This window comes from Lacerta agilis, chromosome 2 (genome assembly GCF_009819535.1).
Source record: "Lacerta agilis isolate rLacAgi1 chromosome 2, rLacAgi1.pri, whole genome shotgun sequence".
Classification (NCBI taxonomy): Eukaryota; Metazoa; Chordata; class Lepidosauria; order Squamata; family Lacertidae; genus Lacerta; species Lacerta agilis.
The window spans coordinates 14508914-14530809 of record NC_046313.1 but is presented as its reverse complement, the minus strand read 5'-3'; the positions used below and the strand labels follow the sequence as shown (position 1 = coordinate 14530809).

The 21896-nt window shown below is 43.0% G+C and overlaps 2 protein-coding genes across 4 annotated transcripts; both read left to right on the top strand.

Moving 5' to 3' along the window:
- Positions 1 to 424: 424 nt before the first annotated feature.
- LOC117040736 (methyltransferase-like protein 7A) lies at positions 425 to 2822 on the top strand. The gene is made up of 2 exons (XM_033138706.1): positions 425 to 1168; positions 2226 to 2822. The coding sequence occupies exons 1-2, from the start codon at positions 668 to 670 to the stop codon at positions 2460 to 2462; spliced, it is 738 nt and encodes a 245-aa protein (XP_032994597.1). The 5' UTR covers positions 425 to 667; the 3' UTR covers positions 2463 to 2822.
- Positions 2823 to 4674: 1852 nt separating this feature from the next.
- Positions 4675 to 18711, top strand: LOC117040734 (transmembrane protease serine 12-like). Of its 3 annotated transcripts, none has more exons than XM_033138703.1 (5): positions 4675 to 4792; positions 8752 to 8839; positions 13384 to 13649; positions 16796 to 16938; positions 18445 to 18711. In XM_033138703.1, exons 1-5 carry the CDS (start codon positions 4690 to 4692, stop codon positions 18679 to 18681), a joined length of 837 nt encoding a protein of 278 aa, XP_032994594.1. In that variant the 5' UTR covers positions 4675 to 4689; the 3' UTR covers positions 18682 to 18711. The 3 variants fall into 3 exon arrangements, with proteins under 3 accessions (XP_032994594.1, XP_032994592.1, XP_032994593.1); XM_033138701.1 differs by having other exon boundaries at positions 8752 to 8956; XM_033138702.1 differs by lacking the exon at positions 4675 to 4792 and adding an exon at positions 8246 to 8573 and having other exon boundaries at positions 8712 to 8956.
- The last annotated feature ends 3185 nt before the right edge of the window (positions 18712 to 21896 follow it).

The following is a 21896-nucleotide window of genomic DNA, read 5'->3' as shown; positions in this document are numbered from 1 at the left end:
CACAGATTTTTTTTCGTAAACCCTCTCCTCCCCCTCAAAAAAAAACCCTTGGGTTAAGCTGCCTGTGAATGGAAAAGGCTTTAAATAAATAAATAACCAACCCTGCCCATCTGGCTGGGTTTTCCCGGCCACTCTGGGAGACTCCCAACAGAATATTTAAAACATTATAAAACATCAAACATTAAAAACTTCCCTAAATAGGTGTGCCTTCAGATATCCCCCACACCCCCAGCTCCAGGCCCTTCCCAAGTTATTCCCTCTCATACAAATGTGTACAACACCGGGTAGGAGAAATCTGAGTAAGCTGTGGGTTAAGAGAGGAAAAAACTGCTTTTGTTCTTCAGGACACCAGAGGAGAAAGAGTTACGCAACCACACTCCTTCCCTTCCGGCACATTTCCAAAGACTGCTTTTGGCAATCAAAAGGCTCAGGCTGAATCGAGGAAGTCAGCAAGAAGTTTGCAGCTTCCTCTCTCCTCGTCCACAAGCTTGCTTTGAGATCTGCACTGGAACTAAGCGATGATGGAGGAAAGAAAGCCAACCACGTCCTAACTTTTCCAAGACAGGCTATATCGACGTTTGCACAGAATTCAAAGCTATTTCCCCTGCTTCTGGACTTCCGAGGGGAAAAGAGGGCGAAAGATCAAGACTGGGCTGGAGGAGTTGAAATGGTAACAGGCCTGGTCTTCTGCCTCCGTCTCTGTCTCCAGGTGCTAGCCCTTCCCATATACGTGCTCTCGTACTTGGGCGTATGGCAGCCCTACTGCAAGAAGATCTTCCCTTCCTTCATGGAGAAGTTTACAGCCAGTTACAACAAGAAGATGTCAAGGCAGAAACAAGAGCTGTTCCGCAACTTGTTGGAGTTTGCAGGCCCCTCGGGGCAGCTGCGACTGCTGGAGATAGGAACCGGCACGGGCTCCAACTTCCAGTTCTTTCCGGCCAACTGCAGGGTCACCTGTACAGACCCCAACCCCCACTTTCAACGGAGTCTAGCCAAAAGCATGGCCCAGAACCAGCACCTTCAGTTTGACAGCTTCTTGGTGACCCCAGCAGAGAATCTGCACGAGGTGGCCAATTCTTCCGTCGATGTTGTTGTTTCCACTTTGGTCCTCTGCTCCGTTCGGGACATGCAAAGTGTTCTGAGCGAAGTCTGCAGAGTCCTCAAGCCGGTGAGTATTTGAGGGGGAGATGGGAGAGGGCAGCAAAAGAGACATGGTGGGGTAGAGATGCAATTTCAAAGGGGTGTAGTAGGCAGCAGGCCAATGCAAAGGAAGGGAGCAGCAGGGTTCACTTGCCCCGGACCTGAAAGATGGCTAGGGGGCCCTCGCCAGGGCCTGCCAAACTTATGCTGTCATGCCAATAACAAGACTCCCACCCTAGACCTCAGACAAGCTCTGAACAGGCCTCATAGGCAGCTGTGTGTTACAGTGCAATTGTAGGCACGTTTATCAGGGAATAAGCTCCATCGAACTAAATGGGACTTTGCTTCTGAATAAACATGCCTAGGATTGCATACCCTCCAAGTGTCCCTATTTTCCAGGGACAGTCCCAGAGTTACAGAAGCCGTCCTGGTTTCTGATTTGATCCCGGAATGTCCAATTTTTCCTTAGGAGGTCCCTATTTTCATCGGAGAAATGTTGGCGGGTATGGATTTATGCGATCCCTGAGCCAATTACTATACAACCTTTAGAAGACATCTGTCTTACCAGACTGACTGTATGTATGTTCCTTTTGACAAAGGCCTAAAGCTTCACTGAAGCATGTGTCTATTTGGCATTCCTTTTGGGACCACTGACTACGGACCCCAACCTTGTGCTAAATTTCCCTGTCAGACAGAAGGGAGATTGCTAGTGGCAGGTAATCAGATCTTGGGCTTACATGTTTGTGAATGCCCCGAGTCTAATATTCATTTAGAAGTTGTATATCTTGCCTTTTGACTGAATGATCCTCAAGGCAGCTTGCAACAGATTTCAATAACATACATATGTATAACCTGCAAACCAGGAGCCCTTAGACCCTTGAGCTACTGGAATATTGACATTTTCACAGGTATTTATGCAAGGAACAAGCAAAGTACAAGTAGGTCAGTCAGATTTGGGGGGAAATAAATATCTGGTGAACATGATTTTAAGGCACTGAAAGTGGTCTTATATCATACACAAAACATCCTACACGCTGATTTCCCTGAAATACTTGTTGTTCAAATGGTCTCCTCCTTTCCTTTAGGGTGGAGCATTTTATTTCTTGGAACATGTGGCTGCAGACCATTCAAGCTGGTGCTACTTTTGGCAGCGAGTTCTCTTCCCAACATGGAAACTTCTCTTTGACGGATGCTGCTTAACAAGAGAGATCTGGAGTGATCTTGACAAAGCAAATTTCTCAGATGTAAAGCTGCAACATATATACGTCCCCTTACACTGGACACCGATTCAGCCACATATCATTGGTTATGCTGTAAAGTAATTCTCAATGCACCAGTGCAATCCTATCAGATGAATGTTTACTGAAAAATATGTTCCACTGAGTTCAGCTCCTGTGTCGGACTGCAATACAGTAGTATGCTCAATTACTTGGGAGAAAGCTCCACTGAACTCAGGGAATTTTTATTTCTGAGTAAACATGCTAAGGATTCTCCTTTTATATACACATTTCAAAGGAAGTTTCCTTCTCTGAAAGGAATTCAGTTTTACTTTCCAAAGTGCAGAGCAGGCTGAGAAAATCTTAGAATATATTGAACTACAGCTTGTTTAAATCAATTAACTGCAAATTAAAGCACCACTAAGACACCGTTTTAAAGTTCTCTGCATGCTTCTTCTCCTCCCCCCCCCAATGTAAACACATAGCATTGCTAACTGGCCAGAAAAAGAAATCAACCTGGCCAGCCTGTGCGCAGATTTGATGTGCAGAAATCAGCTGGTGAAGCTTTTACTGACAGGCACCTAAATATTATGTGAGTGGGGTGTAGAGATCGGAGAATTCTCACCACTTGCTTGAAACATTTCCAGGACTGTGAGGGGCAGAGCCATGGCAGATGAATTGGTGGGGAAGGGACCCTCGCCCAGTGACTGAGCACAAGGTGCAATCCTTGGGCTTCCTGCTAGGACCCAATTGCAGGTGGCATGGAAAAAAATATTGTCTGAGACCTCTGGTAGTGAACATGGGCAGAGTTGGACAAAAAATCTGACCCTATATAAGGCTACCTATATTAAGAAATGGTGAGTTTGTAATGTAGCTATTACAATTTTTTGTTGATGAAACTGCTAGTAAAGGGGTTGGTACAGGAACCAGTTCAAAAGTTGCCTACTTCAGCAATAGCTAATTGATGTCAGTATTTAACTTTATCACTTTTGCTGTGCGGTTGTTTTATTGCTGTAACCCACTTTTATATATATTTTTTATGACATAGCAGTACATATTTTATAGATAAAACTCTATCCCAAAGGTATTTTAACATGCCTTTAGGACTACCTTATTCTACATGTTAAATATGCATTTATACCTGGGTTCTGGAAATGGTTCATATTGACCCCCTACAGTTTAAGAGTGTGAATAAAGAGCCAGGGGTTGAAAAGGGTCTAGCAGTGGGAAATCTTAATGAGGAATAGTACAAAAGAATAATAATCACCAGGATCTATGAGCCTCATAAATAAACGGCATGGACATGTACCTTCCTTGCCAATGTGCAACCTTTATACAGTATTTAATAAGATTTCACAATCCAACAGTATGCCGGATTTATTTTTACATGTTGCAGTTCCTGGTAATGGTGGCTGATGATTAATAAATGTTCATGATCTTCTGGTATTTCTTGACTTATATTTCATATACCTACCAAAGTATATGCAGTGGGGTCTACGCTTCCATGCACAAAACAAAGGAGTCTGTATACACACCTGCTTACTGCTGACTTGTTGTTTATTGGAAATTTAATTTATAACATTCTTTTTTTAACCAGACCTTTGGTTGATCTTATTGACATCCTATGCCCTTTTAAAATGTGGCTCTTTTTTGGGGGGGGGGTTATTGGGTTGTTCTTTTCATTTTGATTTTTAATATATTTATATTGTGGTTTTTATGTTGCTCTTTTCTGTGAACCTTCGGGTATAGGGCGGTATATAAATTCAATAATAATAATAATAATAATAATAATGCTGCAATTGCTGCAAATCAAACCACCTGGGTATAGGGCAGTATATAAATTCAATAAAAAGGCCTAATAATAATAATAATAATAATAATGCTGCAATTGCCGCAAATCAAACCACCTGGTAAAGCAAGGAGGTGTGTGGGGGGTGCGGCTGCAATGCAATTCTTTATCGAAAACGAAACAGAAAAAGAAGGATCTGAGTCAAATCTTAACTTTAAATTTTACTTCCAAAAAAGATTTCTCGAAGGCTGGGGATGTATTCCCTCAGCGTTCTTGTAATGGGCTTTAAATCGCGCAGAAATCCCTTGCAACCGCGGCTCGATCGGCCTCGCTGTTAAAAGGGAGGGAGGTTTCGTCCCGCCAGAGTTTCGCGTGGACCCCGTTTCCGTCCCGTGCGCCCTTTCCCCGCAGGCAAATGCAAGCGCCGCGCGCAGCTTCCTCGCGCCCCCATCACGTGATGCTCCCAACGTCACTCCGGCCGAGGAGAGGGAAAGACGGCGAGGGAGGGAAAGTTGGCCGCCATTTTTTCTCCCTCGACGGACAATGCGGCGGAGCCTTCACCCTGCAGCCAGGACCTCGCTGGTGCTCCTTGCGCTGCTGTACGGACCCCTGCCCGGAGCTCTGCCCTCCAAGCTCCCGGAACATGGTGAGCCCGGCGTCCCCCCTAGTTCCCGTGGGTTTGGCAGCGGGCGCTTGGGCAGGGCAGGTTCCCTCACGCGTTGAGGGCCGAGGGGCGGAAGTGCGCCTGCGCGCGGAGTACCTCTCTGAACTACCACTCCCGGCATCCTCCAGTGCAACGGACGCAGAGCGCATAAGGGACATGCCAAGGAGAGTCGCGCACGTGGATGCATAGGAAATGCCACCTGGCGTGGTGGAATCCTCAGCTGTTTCTTCACGGGCGGCTCTTCCTTCTACTCTCCCGATTACTGTGATGTCTTCCCAAGTTAAACGGCCCTCGGTTTGCCACTCTGCCTGGCTACTGTTTTTCCTGGAGGTCGAAGCACATGCGTCTACTGTTAGGCAAAAAAAGCAGCGAAAACTCTACCCTTTTCCCTCCCTTCTGCTCCTGTCAAACGGCGCTTTCTGCAGTTCGTGGTGGAGTTTTGGTCCCAAGGGGTAAAAGGCCCCGGGGCTCAAACCTGGTTGGAAGCGCCCGCGAAAGTGGATTTCATTCGAGTAATTCCCCCATTTAGTAATTTTCTGAATTACCATGTAACAATGCCACAGGCGCACGGTCGGTGTCGATCGCTGCCCCTAAAATTCATATGATTGTAACATCAGATTCTCTCATTCCTTTTCTAAGCTCTGGAAGAACGGAGGTTTTGTTAGGTTGTCAGCGCTGCTTTGGGGCTGCAACGGTGTAAGATAACACTTTCAGCAATTTAAGAATGCACTTGAAGTGTAGCAGTTCAAGCAATATTGGCTTGAAATTTAATCAGTTTTGTAAGCATCTCTGACTTGTTCAGTAAGTAAGGCTGTTATTCCCTTTTAGAAGCAAGCCGCATAGCCCATTAAATCGATTTCCATAATTCTTCATAATGGAAAAGTTTAAGAAGAATTGCCTTTCCAAAAGCCTTCTGTGTTCAGTTGTTGTTTTAATTTAATGCTGTGTAATCATGTGAAGAAGAAAAACAAGTTCTAGTTTTAATTTTGTAAACTAGATCTTGAGCATAGATGAGATTGTGGTATTTCCAGGTGGGGATTCTGATCCAAGTTTTTGTAGGGTGCTGCGGCAAAGACGAAGTGGAATTTGCTGCCAAGGAGTGTGGTGGAGTCTCCTTCTTTGAAGGTCTTTAAGCGGAGGCTTGACAGCCATCTGTCAGGAATGCTTTGATGGTGTTTCCTGCTTGGCAGGGGGTTGGACTGGATGGCCCTTGTGGTCTTTTCCAACTCTATGATTCTATTCTATGGAATGAGATCTGCCTCTTCAACTCTGTTTAGACTTTGTTTCTCCTTTGTCATTTTGTTGCAGCAATAAACAGGCCTGGATCTGCTCTGGGACTTCTCAGATTTTTTTTTTTAATTCTGTTGTAGGATTGTGAAACTCTTATCAGATTTCAGATTAGTCGTGAGTTTTTTATCTAGATCAGTGGGTCCCAATTAGGGGTCTGGGGACCCCTGGGGGTCCATGAAATGCACCCAGGGGGTCCGCAGCCCCCATCCCCTGCCTCCCTCCCAACTAAGTTTTTGCATGGTAATATCACAGTTTTTATGGTCTGTGGTTTTTGTATATCTTTGCTTATTAGGGGCTACCCTAAAAAATTGCTTTGCGGAGGCAATTATCATAGCGTTATCAAAATTTCAAAAGTAGGGGGTCCATGGCTTGGCTTTTGAAAAATAGGGTATTCTCAGTAATTAGCTAATTGGGAACCACTGATCTAGACTTTATACCATGTTACAGTAGTAATTTACATCAAGCATTTTGTTTTGTAATGAAAAGTACTCAGCTCGTTGAATTGTATTGTTACCTTTTCCTTTTCCTGTGTCTTTTTTATGCCTGTGTGTGTCTGTCTTTTATGTACTGTTATAAGAATTCTAAGGTGTCATAAATAAAATGAATGTTCATTAGTGCACAAGGTAAACACACATACATAAATACATAAACTACATGTCTGAAATAGTACAGGAGAGCAATCCTGAAGCCATCTTGACCAGGCATAGACAAACTTGGCACTCCAGATGTTTTGGGACTACAACTCCTATTATCCCTAGCTAACAGGACCAGTAGTCAGGGATGATGGGAGTTGTAGTCCCAAAACATCTGGAGGGCCAAGTTTGCCTATGCCTGATCTTGACTCTTAATGACCCCAGCTATTTCCTCTGCAGAGAAAATATATTGGAAAAACCTCTCCCAATAGTTCTTTTTACTTACAAATCCTTCAAATCCAAATCAAAAGAGCACATTTTGTGTATGAATATGGGAGGTCTGTGGCCATCATTTCAGAAACTATGGTATTTACCATTTCAAGAGAATGGCCCAAACTAGCCAGAATAAGGCAATAAAATAAAAAATAATAAATTCCTTCCAATAGCACCTTAGAGACCAACTAAGTTTGTTCTTGGTATGAGCTTTCGTGTGCATGCACACTTCTTCAGATATCTGAAGAAGTGTGGATGCACAAAAGCTCATACCAAGAACAAACTTACGGTAGTTGGTCTTGGTACTGCTGGAAGGAATTTTTTCTTTTGTTTTGACTATGGCAGACCAACACGGCTACCTACCTGTAACCAAAATAAGGCAGTCAGCACACATCAAGGAATCTTGACAAATAGGAATCTTGACAAACCACACTCTCAAATTTCTGTTGTAGACTGCCTCTATCTGTGATGCTTGTGTGATGCTTTTGGGTGGTCTTTGAATAAGGCGTGGGCAATTTCTAAAGTCTTCAAAAGCTGTTACACACTGGTGTTGTGGGAGGACTCTGTTGCAACAGGAAAATAAAGATCTGCCTTGCTTTGACTGGTTCCTGCCTCCATCCATTCTTCTGTGACCGATAATTGTCTTAAGGGACACTGAATCTCTTGATGGAGAGTTGGGCTGTAAAAGCCAACCCCAATTTTTTCTATAACAATACCTTCCATAATATATTTTAAAAATTGTACTCCTTTGTATCTGTTCATAAATGTGTGCCTTTTGTAGTAAAAGAAGAGGAAGAAGCATCTGTGGAAATGGAACCTTTCCCTTAACTCAAATTGCCTTGTGGGGGAAATTTTCAGGGAACAGTGGCAGCTGAGGTGGGAAAACTTAACAATCCTCTTTCCCATGTGCTGCCACCCCCACCCCAGTTAGAAATAAAGGTCCCATACACAACAACTGGAACCTTTTCCTGAAGCTAAATTGCTGTGAGGAGCAGTTGGGAGGGAAAGGTTAATCACCCCTACCCCCAAAACAACAACAACAACAACAACAACAACAACAACAACAACAACACATTGCCTGGAGTCTGGGCAGCAATTCAGCTTAGTAAATAAAACTCCTTTGTAAGGAAGAGCAGGATATAATTTTAATAAAATTGTATATACACACACACGTACGTTCCATTTGTGTGACTGACTTTTTCTTTTAAACTTGAATGCATCTGGGGAGGGAAGAAGAAGGAGAGAAGGGGATGCATTTAAATTACTGGGTGGATGAATGTGAAAGAAATTTGTATGCTACTCTTGTCCCAGTCACATTGGCCTCTTATGTTTTGGCTTCTATTAAATGTTTGGCCACCATCCTGGAGGCATGCACTCTGTTAACCTCAATCAAACAAGTTGGTGTGTTCTTTTAGGCCGGCATCTGACAATAAGATTATTTAATGGTTCACAGAAGCCTTCATGCTTGTATAATCTCCAACAGAAAGCAGTCTGATAACAGAACTGCTGTGTCAGATTGGACGGTTGAAACAATGGCTATATTGTATTGTTGCTGAATGCCTGCTGTGTTTAGGGAAGTTTTTAATCTGTGATATTTTAATGTATTTTAATATTTGTTGGAAGCCGCCCAGAGTGGCTGGGGAGACCCAGCCAGATGGGCGGGGTACAAATAAATTATTATTAATTATTATTATTATTATTATTATTATTACACTGAAATACCAGTACAACTTTTTTTATTTCTAGAATGCGGAAGAAGGCCTCTTGTGGATGAGACAGCAGAAGGATCTCGGATTATAGGTGGACATGATGCTCAGCTTGGGGCTTGGCCATGGCAAGTTAGTCTGCAAGCTCAACCCGCTCCTGGAGAACCTTTTTACCATATATGTGGTGGATCTTTAATTAATAGCAACTTAGTGCTGACAGCAGCACACTGCATTAAAGTAAATATGTATGTATTTTTCTGTTCTGAATCTTTTTCTGTCAGTTTTGTGCTTGAGGGACATGTATTGGTCTCTACCCACAAAGGGGGATCTGGAACAAAATGTTTTCGTACTGTGTATTGCCAACCCTTAATGGGGGTGTTTTGGTTCATGTGTCTTCAACTAGCCTAATTGAACCATACCAGAGCAGGAGCCCTATAGCATTGGCCATGGCTCAGGGAAAAGAGGAGGAAGAGGGGAAGACTTCAATTTTTCCTACCGTTTCTGAAACCTTTCCCCATTACAGTATGCTATATAATACTATGGTTTTCAAGTTCAAGGCTGGTTGCAAGACATAAACCTGAACACTTAAATTAATCCAATCCCTGTAATACTTCTGTAGGACAGTCTTTACTGATGGCAATTTCCATGTGGTTGATATAGAATACATAGCTTGTCAAGAAAAAAAGTTGGGTAGACAGAATCTGCAGGCTGGCATATGTCCATGGAAACCTTCTTTCCAAAATAGCCACCAACCGTCCTCCTGCAGCAGCTATTTCATGAACATAACAGTTATGTACTTAAGTTTTGGTTGTTTTCTTAATAGGTTATATAGTATTGTATAATAATGCAGTCTTATTAAAGTGATACAATTATGCTAATAATACTCAGAATAGGTACAAAAGAAGTGGAGATGTGTACCTCAAGCTTTGAGTCCCCACAATTGATATATCCACACTCCAGGAGAGTGTCTTTTTCAAGATGGACTGGAATGCCACCTTACTATGGTTATTTTTTACACATTTACCTGTTTTTAATTACCTGGGACTTTATAGTGAAGGGTGAGAAATCTGGGTGGGGAGGGCAGCACAGGAAAGGAGTCTTTCTTTCTTTCTTTCTCGGGTTCGCCAGAAGCGGCTTAGTCATGCTGGTCATGCTGTATTCCAGCTCCCTCGGCCAATAAAGCGAGATGAGCGCCGCAACCCCAGTCGTCTGTGACTGGACCTAATGGTCAGGGGTCCCTTTACCTATAAGCAGGCCATCTTGCCCTCTGAATTGACATCTTCACCATTCGACAGCTGAATTAGACTCAATGATAGATCCGATTTCTAAACTCACACAATCTGCCCAACATCCATTTACTGAAGTTTCTTTTCTCTCTCGTGAGGTGGGAGTGTATGTTGCCCAGCAGGCTATTTTAATGTTCTTGTTTTATTTTTTTTTAATACAGTATCCCTGTTTGACTCCTGAACTTAACCACTGAGTTCACTATTGGACAGAACAAGCAAGAATCAAAATGTTGCAGTGTATCCTCAGTCCCTAAAAGGCCTCATCCTGTTCAAGGTTCTATCCAGCTTAGAATAAAACCTTATAGCCCTTTTCAGGTCTTGCTGGTAGGGGGGGGGGGAGTTGTCAGGAGGGAGGGGCCTCCTCATCTCCCAACCTACCCCTGCTGCAGGGAAAAACCTCTGCCTGAGAGAGCCACCAAGAATCACAATAAGCACAATACTGATCTAGGTGGACAAGTAGATTCATGGTGTATGGCAGCTTCCTACCTACACATTTCCATCATGGGTATTTGCATGCACAGTGAAGGCAGAAATCATTTAGCATCACTTGAAGCTTGTCCCAAACCATTTGGTCTTGAGCATGCCAATTCCTTCTTTTTCCCACCTCAGGTTTTTTTTTTTCTTTTCCTTCTCAGCTAAGATGTTAAGATTCTGTTAGGCCTGAAAATTCAGATTCATGTCAGTCTTTTGCTTCTTTGTATTTGTAAATATGTCTTTGTGTTTGTAAATATATTTTTATTTAACTTTTTTCATTTAACTTAAATACTGCAGATCTAGGAAGTCCTCGAGTATGCAGAAATAATTCACTTATTTTTGAGTGGTAGCAATTCTCTTCCACACAGATGGGCCCTCAATCGCCCAAGTTCTAGAGAAAAAATAATGATGTTGCTCATAATGATGAAATACTCTGAATTGCTGTGTCAGTCCATATATAAGAATAGTATCATTATACTGTGAGGGTAAAGGCTAAATTTTCGATACGTGCCATTTTCACCTGGAAGGTTCACAAAATCTGTGACTGTGAGCAGAATCACAGAAAGGCTGTCTAGGTGCAGTCTGTATGCTTCTGTGACATCAGAAGCAAGTGTCATTCTTCTATCCACACATACTTGCATTATTTATCTCAGTTACCCTTAAAATAACCCTTTAAATAACCTTCAAAGCAGGAAGGCATTTTCATTTCTGGGAGAAAGTTGAACAGTTTTTTGGGAGAATGGTGCCTTACTAAAAACAATTTTCTCCTACTACTTCAAGCAGAGCATAGCTGCTGTCATTGGTTGTTTTGTGGGCCACCGTGGCACTTCAAAATGCCCTGACAGGAATGACATTCTGTTATGATCTTGTAGCGGTGTTTCAACTGCAGTATTGGGAAATATGATGGCTTATTTGGCTACTGATTGTAGCAGCTCTGCACCACATGAAGCAGCTGCCCCCACCTAAACAAATTACACTCCTTTGGCCTACCTCCCCCACCCCACATTGGCCTTCAAATCGGAATTTAGCCCACCTTAATAAGCCACTGTTAACCTTATAGTTGGAAACTTAATTGCTTTTCAATCACAGCTAGGCTCATTTAGGATTCAATATCTAGAAGAGAACTTTCCAAACTGTGCCGCGACACATTAGTGTGCTGGCTGCACTGTGGAGGTGTGTTGCAGGGAAGCGGGTGCCGCAATGGTGTAAACCGCTGAGCCTCTTGGGCTTGCCAATCGGAAGGGCAGTGGTTCGAATCCACGGTGGTTCAAAGCCACAGGACGGGGTGAGGTCCCATGACTCTGTCCCAGCTTCTGCCAACCTAGCAGTTTGAAAGCACACCATCGCAAGTACATAGTTATAGGAATTTTTCAACATAAATGTGCCATTTTAACCCTCAGCCGTGCAGTGTGACAGCTGAGAATGGGGAGGCTATGAAGGGCACTTTCTCTTTATTTAAAAGCATTTCTAAATTGCTTAGTATTCTAAAAACCTAAGTGGCATGCAACACAAAAATAATATCTGTATCACCAACATACTTTGGTGACCAAGAGCAACAGAATTGCAGGGGCTGGAGAACCAGCAATGAAAAGTACATGTAGATCAGAGCTCATCATTGGTGCACTTTGCATGTCAACCAATTATATGAAAAGGTCACATGCACACCCCAATGAACTCTTTTTGGATGTATCATCAGTAGGCTTTGCAGGAGAACAGCCATGTTAGCCTCTTGCAGGAGAAACAGTAAGCATTGAGGCACCTTAAAGACTTCACAAGTGTTACCGGCATAAGCTTTTGTTGACTCTGGCTCATTTCTACAGATAGCAGAACCAGTGGTGCTGTGGTCTAAACCACTGAGCCCCTTGGACTTCCCGATTGGAAAGTTGACCGTTCAAATCCACGCAATAGGATGAGCACCCATTGCTCTGTCCTGGCTTCTGCCAACCTAGCAGTTCAAAAGCGCGCCAGTGCAAGTAGATAAATAGGTACCACTGCGCCTGGAAGGTAAAAAGCGTTTCTATGCGCTCTGGCACTCATTACGGTCCTCCGTGTGCCAGTAGCGGTTTTGTCATGCTGGCCAAATGACCCAGAAAGCAGTCTGGACAAACGCTGGCTCCGTTGGCCTGAAGCGAGATGAGCACTACAACCCCATAGTTGCCTTTGACTGGGCTTAAGTAGGGGCTGGAAAGGGTTAGTTTAACCTCCAGTTTCTAGTAAAACTGAATTACTGTGTTGTGAAATGATGCCTGTCCAAAAAGTGTGCCACCAACTTGAAAAGTTTGAAAAGCTCTGATCTACAAGTTACAGTAGGATTTATCAGCAAAAGGAATTTCACCATAGGTTCAGGTTTTAAAAGAGCCTCGTATCATGAAACTTGTACCATTGTAGAGTACAAATGACACTTATTTTTTCTCTATGGCTTCCATGATTCACTATGGCATGTCCAAAGGGATTGTCTACTTTGAGCAACAGGTGTACATACTGAATCATAAATTGCTTATGCAGCTCTTCCCATTCAAAAGTGCTCTGGAATAGTTTCTACTCAAAAGTTCCTGTGTCAAATGCAAAATTATCTGTGCAGTTCTTTGTGTCAATGGACGATCTTTCAATTACCTCCTATTTTCTTGTATTTTTTCCACTTAACTTTATTTTTGATTCTGAATAGAATTTCTGAATAAATTTCCATGAAACTAATATCCTATTTAAATGACAGAGATAGCAAAACTCCTAGGCTATGAAGAGTGAGCCATGACAAGATTCCAAGTTCATGGTTTGAGTAGAATTCCTGAAGGGGAATGATTGCATGTGTATTAACTACGTTTTGCTGTTACCGTACTCTCAAATTTTAAAGTCTGAAATGGGAACTTCTGCACTAATTATTTTACTCTAGAAGGGATTTTATTCTGTCCTAGGAGTCCAGAATCTTGGAGGGCAGTGATTGGCTTGCATCATCTGTATAAACCCCACTCTCGTACTGTAATACAGAAGGTCAGCACTATCACAATCCATTCTGACTTTGAATGGGGCACCTTTGAAAATGATGTTGCCTTGTTTCAACTTGCCAAGTCTGTCAAGTACAATGCCTATATTCAGCCCATCTGCTTACCTGACACTTCTCCTCCCCTGTCTCATGAGACCTCGTGTTACATAAGTGGATGGGGAAGCACATATGAAAATGGTAAATCTTTTATTTTTCCTTTTAACTTTTGTTACTAGTGAGAATTAAGTTATCTTCAGGTGCATACTTACCTGGAAAGTAAGTCCCATTGAAGCAGTGCAACTTATTTCATACATGGAGAGAACATGGATCTTCAGATCAGTGGCACTGCCACGAGCACTTACATAGCTCTACAATATAGCAGCCTTTTCCTGGCTGACTTAAGAACACTTTTGGATATCCCCAAAAGCTTTTCTTTTACCTACAGGTGCTTCCAGATGGCTGTTATTGCAGGATCAGTGTTCTTCATGTCTGCAAGTATTTTGTAGGTTCCTCATGATGTCATTATCCCAGTGCCAGTTTGTATTTTCCTCATTTAATCTAGATTTGCCATTTCCAGGGAAATATTATTAATAATATTTTTTAATTGTTGGTTGGTTGGTTTGTACGTACATACATACATACATACCTCAGCCATCTGACATACATACATACATACCTCAGCCACCTTGCCCTGGGCAGGGTGTACAGGGCCGAGGCTGTTTATTGCCAGTAGCCCATTTGCAACATTAAGTGAATGTCTGAGATACACTGGTGTACATTTATCATTTGGACTCTTGGACAGGAGGCTCTTGAGCAGTTCCACCAGGACTTCGGTAACTTTCACTCCATCATTAATCTGGACCTGGACCACTGCATACAATAGGTTAACTGGACACTACTGTGCAACTATATAGTAGAAATATAAGCACCACCTTATATCGGAAACTCACTAACTGCTGCACATACTTACATGCTTCCAGCTGCCACTTACACACTGTGGTGTCCTCAGGTAGAGAGACTTTGAGGGACAGGACCTGAGGAAGGATTGTTGTAAGTCAGCCATGGAGATGTTTACATCTTATGGAGCTTTGCAAGCAGGTGATCTGACAATGAATGTTCTCTCCAAAGCTGAAGTATTTGTGACAAAGTACAAAGTAGCAGGGCTTGGTGGCTAGATGTTCTGTAGCCTCATCGGGGATGTTTCTGATGGCTTGCAGTTCATCTTTGTGGGAGCTGTTGGTGTAAAGAGCTGTAGCATCCATGGTAGCTGGTATGGTGGTTAGGGTGACATTGTCAATGGACTGTAGTTTCATCGGAATTAGTGGTACCCCATACAGGTGAAACTTGAAAAATTAGAATATCGTGGAAAGGTTCATTTCTTTCAGTAATTCAACTTAAAAGGTGAAACTAATATATGAGATAGACTCATGACATGCAAAGCAAGCAATGTCAAGCCTTTATTTGTTATAATTGTGATGATTATGGCGTACAGCTGATGAGAACCCCAAATTAACAATTTCAACTTTGGGGTTTTCATCAGCTGCACGCCATGATCATCACAATTATAACAAGCAAAGGCTTGACATATCTCGCTTTGCATGTCATGAGTCTATCTCATATATTAAACTCCAGTAGCCAATGAAAACAATTGCTTACATAAATGGACTTTTCCACAATATTCTAATTTTTCGATTTTCATCTGTATGTAACTTGTACAGTAATACCACATCTTAACATGTATATTCAAACTGTTGGGGCCACCCCAGCAAACCAAGCCATCATGCTGAGTGGGCCTTTCCTAACAAGGTGAAGAGTTTAAAACCTTTTTGTACCATGTAACCCAAATGGACCTGCAGCAAAAATAGCTTTTAAGCACTCTGCCCTGCTGAGGCAGGGGTAGTGGGTGGTAAATTCTGCTCACTGCACTGGCTCTGAAAGGATAGTGGTGTTCATTTTCCCCTGCAAGATCGCATGAGAACATCTCACAGCCAGCATGCTGAACGGGTCTCGCTCAACAAGCAAGGCAGAGAGCTTTAAAGCTATTTTTACGTTCGGAAACACGTCAAAGTGCAAGTAGATAAATAGGTACCGCTCTGGCGGGAAGGTAAACAGCATTTCCGTGTGCTGCTCTGGTTCGCCAGAAGCGGCTTAGTCATTCTGGCCACATGACCTGGAAGCTGTACGCCGGCTCCCTCGGCCAGTAATGCAAGACGAGCGCCACAACCCCAGAGTCCGACACAACTGGACCTAATAGTCAGGGGTCCCTTTACCTTTACCTTTTTAACCCCAAGCAGACCCAGCACAAAATAAGTAAGCTCTCTGCCTTGCTTGGGACTTTACCTGCACAATTTCAACTAGCCCACCTTCAACTGCATATGATTGAAATTGCACAAGTCAAATGTGTGTAGGATTAAGGATTACTCTGCTGGTGGCATTGAGTCTATATATCCAGGCACCCCCAACTGTGCAGGTACTAATGCCTGAAAAAAATGAGTTCCCTATGGTTTCCTGGTTTGTGTATTTTGGGTAGTAGATTGAAGTTGCCTGATCAGAGCTCCTGAGATGGATATGTAAAGGTTTGGTCTTGCACATCTGTAGGAAATTCCTCCATCAGGCTGTGTTGTTTCTTCTAGTATTTCTAAGTGGAATCTGAGGATAAAGGCACAATACATGATAGAATTCATATCTCAATATATAATGAGTCATTTGTGTGGCAAGGAGGAGTAGATGCTGGTCTATTCTACAAAAAAAATATGCCAGTTATTCAGATACTCAATTACTCTGGCTTTTGCTCTGACCAAACCTGTGCAAACATCATCATTCTCATAATGTGCACCAGACTAACCTGGCTAATTTGTAAACCTGGCTAATTCGTAAACTGTTTGAACTACCATGCATAGTATAGTGATAGCCATAATAAAATCATTTTGATATGTATAGCAGTGCAAACAGTTTACAACTGGCCAAAGCAAATAATGTGACACTGAATCTACTGAATTTACATCTGTTTGCCAAGCCATAATGACATCTTATTGCACAGTAGACACTACTACTAACACTCTGCGGTGGGATCTAAATTCAGTGTACTATCTTTACACATAGCTACACTCATTCAACAATTGCACTACTGGAAAAATGAAAAGGGAATTGAGTTCTGCATTAGTTTCTTAAAAGTACACACCATAACTCTTGAACCTTAGTTTAGCAACATGGAGAATGGGGGTCTGGTGCAGTAGGCTTAAGAAAGATGTATTGACCCAAGAGCTACTAATATCCCTGTACATTCCAGATTATTAAACAACAAAATAGCATACTTCCACTTTTGTCTTGTGTTTTCATTATAGGCAAAGCTGAACATATATTACAAGAAGCTCAAGTCAACATTATTCCACAGCAAATCTGTAACAAATTTGATTGGTATGCTGGGGCAGTATCATTGAATATGCTTTGTGCTGGTACTGCAAACGGGAGTGTCGATAGCTGCCAGGTAAAATTCCATTTGAAAAACATATTGGCGAAACCTCCTGCCGTGTGGTTGCTAAGTCAAACTTTACTACCTGGTAGTAACACAATTATATGTCAGTGTAACATCATAGTCAGTCAGTTCCAGAAACATACAAATTTGTTCATATTTATGTGCTAAAACATTTATTATTTACAATAGTGCGTAAGTATCCCTTAAGACACTGAACAATAATAATAAAAAGTTCCCCCTTGCAAGCATACACTTGAAAATACAAAAGAATTGCAGAAAGGGTGGAACTAGGGTTGCCAAAAGCAAAAGCCAGGACACCCTGAAAGTTGTTGAGGCTTTTTTAGGAAGATCCCCCCCCCCAACGAGCTTTTTAAAAGGAAAACCCAGAAATTCTTGCGCTTTTTAAAAGACAAACCCCTAAGTTGTTTTGTTGAGCTTTTTCTGTGTGACAAAAACACCAAAAGAACCACAATTTTTTGTATGGCAGCCCTAGTGGAACTAGATTTCTAGGAATGTGCAAATCTGGGCATACTTCCAGCTGAAGTAGAAAAGCCTTCACCGTGATTTTTAATAACTTGTTTACCTCAGTAAAGACTGCTAAGGGGTGGGGTAGGGGATAAAAACAGAGGAACTTTATAGAACAGTCAGAGAGTGTTTATTTTCTTCCATTCAGAACACTTAGACCATATTATTTGCATTCAAAATAGAGAGTGAAGAATATTCTTCTAAACACCTGTATATATAATGCCTTGTTATGATAGCAAAGACTGGATAGAGCGCCATGCCCACTTCAATGCATAGACTAAATTTCTCATCAGGCTTACTGAGCTTGTAGCTGGAATTCCCAGAATAGGCATTACCCATTTTTTGTAAGTGACACAGTTATGGTTAGTGCTGTTCAACAAAGTCCAGCTTTCCCACATCCATCTTTTCTAGCAATCAGTATTTTACTTTTGATAACTTTTGTTTATAGTTAGTTAATCCGTCGCTCAACAATGCCAAAGCTCTCTGGGAGGCTTACAATAACATGGAATAAAAAATTCCTTCCAGTAGCACCTTAGAGACCAACTAAGTTGGTTCTTGGTATGAGCTTTCGTGTGCATGCCAAGAACAAACCTAGTTGGTCTCTAAGGTGCTACTGGAAGGAATTTTTTATTTTATTTTGTTTTGACAATGGCAGACCAACACGGCTACCTACCTGTAAATAACATGGAAGGCATAGCTCGGATTTACTGAATTATATCCAGTACTGTGTGAGTAGAGTTCCACTCACAAACAGGACTTCCACTTCCTCTCCTCCCCTCCAATGCCTCAAATCGGTTTAGTTTTTCAACCCTCCAGAACTGTTTCTGTGGGTGCACAGGGAAGGGAGGAAGTTCCACTGTGCATGGAAGCCTATTGCACTAGTAAAGCTCCATCATTAGATACAGCCCCCAATATCATAATTCCTATGCTCACTACATCTCCAGAATACCTTCAGCAGCACTCAAGTTATCTTCTTTATTTTTTATCCTCCAGGGAGACAGTGGTGGTCCTCTGATGTGTTCTTTCCTAGATGACACGTATTATCTGATAGGGATCACCAGCAGTGGTGTTGGTTGTGGCCGACCACAATTACCGGGAATCTATATCCGTGCAGCAAATTACAGAAGTTGGATTGATTCACATGTATTTGACAAAACCACCACTGTGAGCATTCAGTTTGTCCTGATCTTTTCAACTGCTGGATGGGTAACTTTCCACCTCATTCTCTAAAGAGGCAAACTTCTACTCCACTGAACTAGAATAAATTGTTTTCTGAATTCTTCCTCTTGGCAAATGTGTTTTAGCAACATTCATTGATCTGGATTCAGGCCTTAAGATCCCATTGAAATCAAAGTGTACAGTAGTTTGTCCCATGGATTTAATTGGGAATGAAAAGTGACACACAGAGCAACCCAAACTGGGCTTGGAAACAGCAGTGGAGTGACATATACGTTGTCACAATGAAAGTCCTGCTGACACTCATGCTGACTAGGGCAGATGTTGGGGGAGGGGAGAGATATTTTTTGCTGTGCCAGCTCCCATCTGCTATAGTTGAGAGGCCTTTAATATCAAACCTCTCAGGGAGTCTGTGGGACTTTGCGTCCAACAGACCCAAAACTGCCAGTGCCCTGACTCTGCCCTGTAATGCCTGCTTTGTGGCTGCTAGCTACCACTGGCAGTAACTTTTTGAATGAATGATTCTGGGGCATCTGCAAAGCAACTCCCACCCCATGGCAGAGAGGTGATTGCATTTCATCCAATCCCCATCAACGTGTGTTTATGTAAGGGACTGTGTTATTAGTTTGCATCCAGGCCTTTATTTTTTAAACAACCTATATACTTTGTATTTTTATTATTATTTATTAAATTTATATACTGCCCTATACCCAGACACCTCAGTGTGGCTCGCAGAATAAAATAGATTCAAATATATTATTTCACCCTTAATTTAAAAAAAATATGAACCCAAAATGCACTTTTCAGTTAATGTGTGTGATTTACATTGCAACCATCACACTCTTCAAAGTGTGCTAACAGGCGTGCACTGAAAACACAGCATACGATACAAACATATTTTTATTAATGTTAAAGCAGAGGACTCATAATTCATGGAATTCAAATCTTACCCCCCCCCATTTTTATTATTTTTTTATTATTCTAGAAAAAATGTTTTATTCTAGAAAAATGTACATGACAGTTGCCTAACAATGCCATACAATTATACCGTGTTCGATAATAAATTTTGCAGTTGAACAGCAACCTATTTGAAACTCAAGTGTAATATTTATGGGAATCCTTCAGTTTCCGCTGCTGGTGCCCAACTTAAAGACGGGGCGTGTGGGGGTGCGGTGAATATTATTCAACTGGGCATGGGGGTGCGGTGAATATTATTCACTCTTGCAGCTTCCAGCAGAATATAAAAACATAATAAATCATCAAACATTAAAAACTTCCCGATACACCTGTGTCCCTGGCAAGAGGTAAGCTGAGTCAGTCCCTTTTGAATACAGGCTTGCTCTTTTGATACAAAGAGGTCAAAAAGTGCTGTGGCATAGAATTATTCTGTTTTGTTACCATCTCTATACAGCAGCCTAAAGTACAGTGTTTGATTCTGAACATGACAAGAGCTTGTGTCACCATAAACGAGTGCGTTCCCAGAGCAGCTTCCCATGCTTGTTCCAGTAATGAATGTTGGATAAAACAAAAAATCACCTATATGCCAGAATACTGTTTCTGGAGTGTAAAGGCGGCAAAGCGGAAAACTCAATCTGTTGCGTTTCTGCCTCTCAGCTTGTTAATGGCACAGTAAACCTGCCAGAAAATGAAACAGAGGAAACCGAAGTTCAAACTCCTGCTAAGTTACGAATCTCCATTATAGATACCTTGGGTCACTATGTGCGAATCTCTTTCCTACCTCACATGACTGGAAGGAGGGGGGGGGAATACATAAAGTTGGTATTGTGAAGATCTATAAATAAGAGTTAAGTCCCCACCCCCTAAAAGCTGCTTCAGAAGTATTGGGGGAGGAGGGGACAGGCGGTCTCCGTCCTCCAGAACAGCATGCAAGGTGACCCCGAAGGCCGGGAGCAGGGAAATGAATGGAAGACGCCTTCCCTCTCTCCAGCAAGGCGTTTCCACCGGCTCCCGATACCTCCGCAGACGGGAGGGGAGACCCATTCTGCAGAGGGACGAGTCGGGACATCCGCTGCCTGGGAGCGAAGGCTGAGGCGCCAACGCGCAGGCGCCACCGACTGAAAAACGTAGCGCGCGGCCATCACGTGACGCTTAGCAGAAAAGCGCGGGGGAAAAGCGGGAGAAGACCCGCCGCCCGCCATTTTGTGTCGTTGACAGACTATGCGGCGGCTTCGTGGGGCGGCTGCTGGCTGGCTGGCGCTGCTCGTGCTGCTGGACGCATTCGCCCGAGATCTCTCTAGAGAGAATGATTCGCCCGAGATCTCTCAAAAGAGTAAGCCTGGCTTCGCTTGGCATTGGGCGGCGGAACCCGCGGGCACATTCTCACGTGTCAGGTTCTCACGTGTCAGGAGCGGGCAGGCACGCGCCCTTCGAGGTTGGGTCTGGAAAGGGGCTGCTAGTGGCCTCCGATGTCACGGGCTTCCCGTCCGGTGAGAACCACCCATAAAGAATGAGGCTGGGGTTGGGGGCTGCACAATGACACCCTTGGCCGCCATCCGAAAAATAAGGCCAACGAGAACGAGGGGATTCGGTTTCTAGCCTACTGGAGCTAGCAAAATTATCTGCAGTGCTTTAGGGGTGGGGTGGGGTGGGGAAAGTGACTGGAAGTTAAAGGTAAAGGACCCCTAGACGGTTAAGTCCAGTCAAAGGCGACTGTGGAGCCTATTGAGTATGCGACTATTGACTGGAGGGACACAGGTGGTGCTGTGGTCTAAAAACCACAGAGCTTCTTGGTCTTACCGATTGGAAGATCACCGGTTCGAATCCCTGCGATGGAGTGAGCTTCTGTTGTTCTGTCCCAGCTCCTGCCAACCTAGCAGTTCCAAACCACACCAGCAAAAGTAGATACCGCTTCAGTGGGAAGGTAAACGGGTTCCCGTGCCCTCTGGCTTCCATTGTGGACACTCTGGTGTCCCATTGCACCAGAAGTGGTTTAGTCATGCTGGTCACATGACCCGGAAAGCTGTTTGCGGACAAACGCTGGCTCCCTCTACCTGAATGAGATGAGCACTGCAACCCCATAGTCTGCTTTGACTGGACTTAACCTTTACCTTTACTTTTTTTTTTACCTAATTGACTGGAAACAATGCTAGATCCTTTTATGGAGAGCACCTTCAAGAGAAGGAATGAGCTACCCACATACAAAACAAGAACAGCCTTAGATTTCTTGATGTCCCTTGGGGGAGAGGGAAAACATGAACTCTGGATCTTTCCTTGGAAATAGGATCTTACTCAATTTAGAACATGTGATT

Bases quoted from the DNA above. Each gene is read 5' to 3' on its own strand.
- LOC117040734 (XM_033138701.1), top strand. From the start codon at position 4,690: ATGCGGCGGAGCCTTCACCCTGCAGCCAGGACCTCGCTGGTGCTCCTT. The intron at 4,793-8,751 runs GTGAGCCCGGCG...TTTTATTTCTAG, and splicing joins CTCCAAGCTCCCGGAACATG to AATGCGGAAGAAGGCCTCTT. The intron at 8,957-13,383 runs GTATGTATTTTT...ATTCTGTCCTAG, and splicing joins CACTGCATTAAAGTAAATAT to GAGTCCAGAATCTTGGAGGG.
- LOC117040736 (XM_033138706.1), top strand. From the start codon at position 668: ATGGTAACAGGCCTGGTCTTCTGCCTCCGTCTCTGTCTCCAGGTGCTA. The intron at 1,169-2,225 runs GTGAGTATTTGA...CCTTTCCTTTAG, and splicing joins TCTGCAGAGTCCTCAAGCCG to GGTGGAGCATTTTATTTCTT.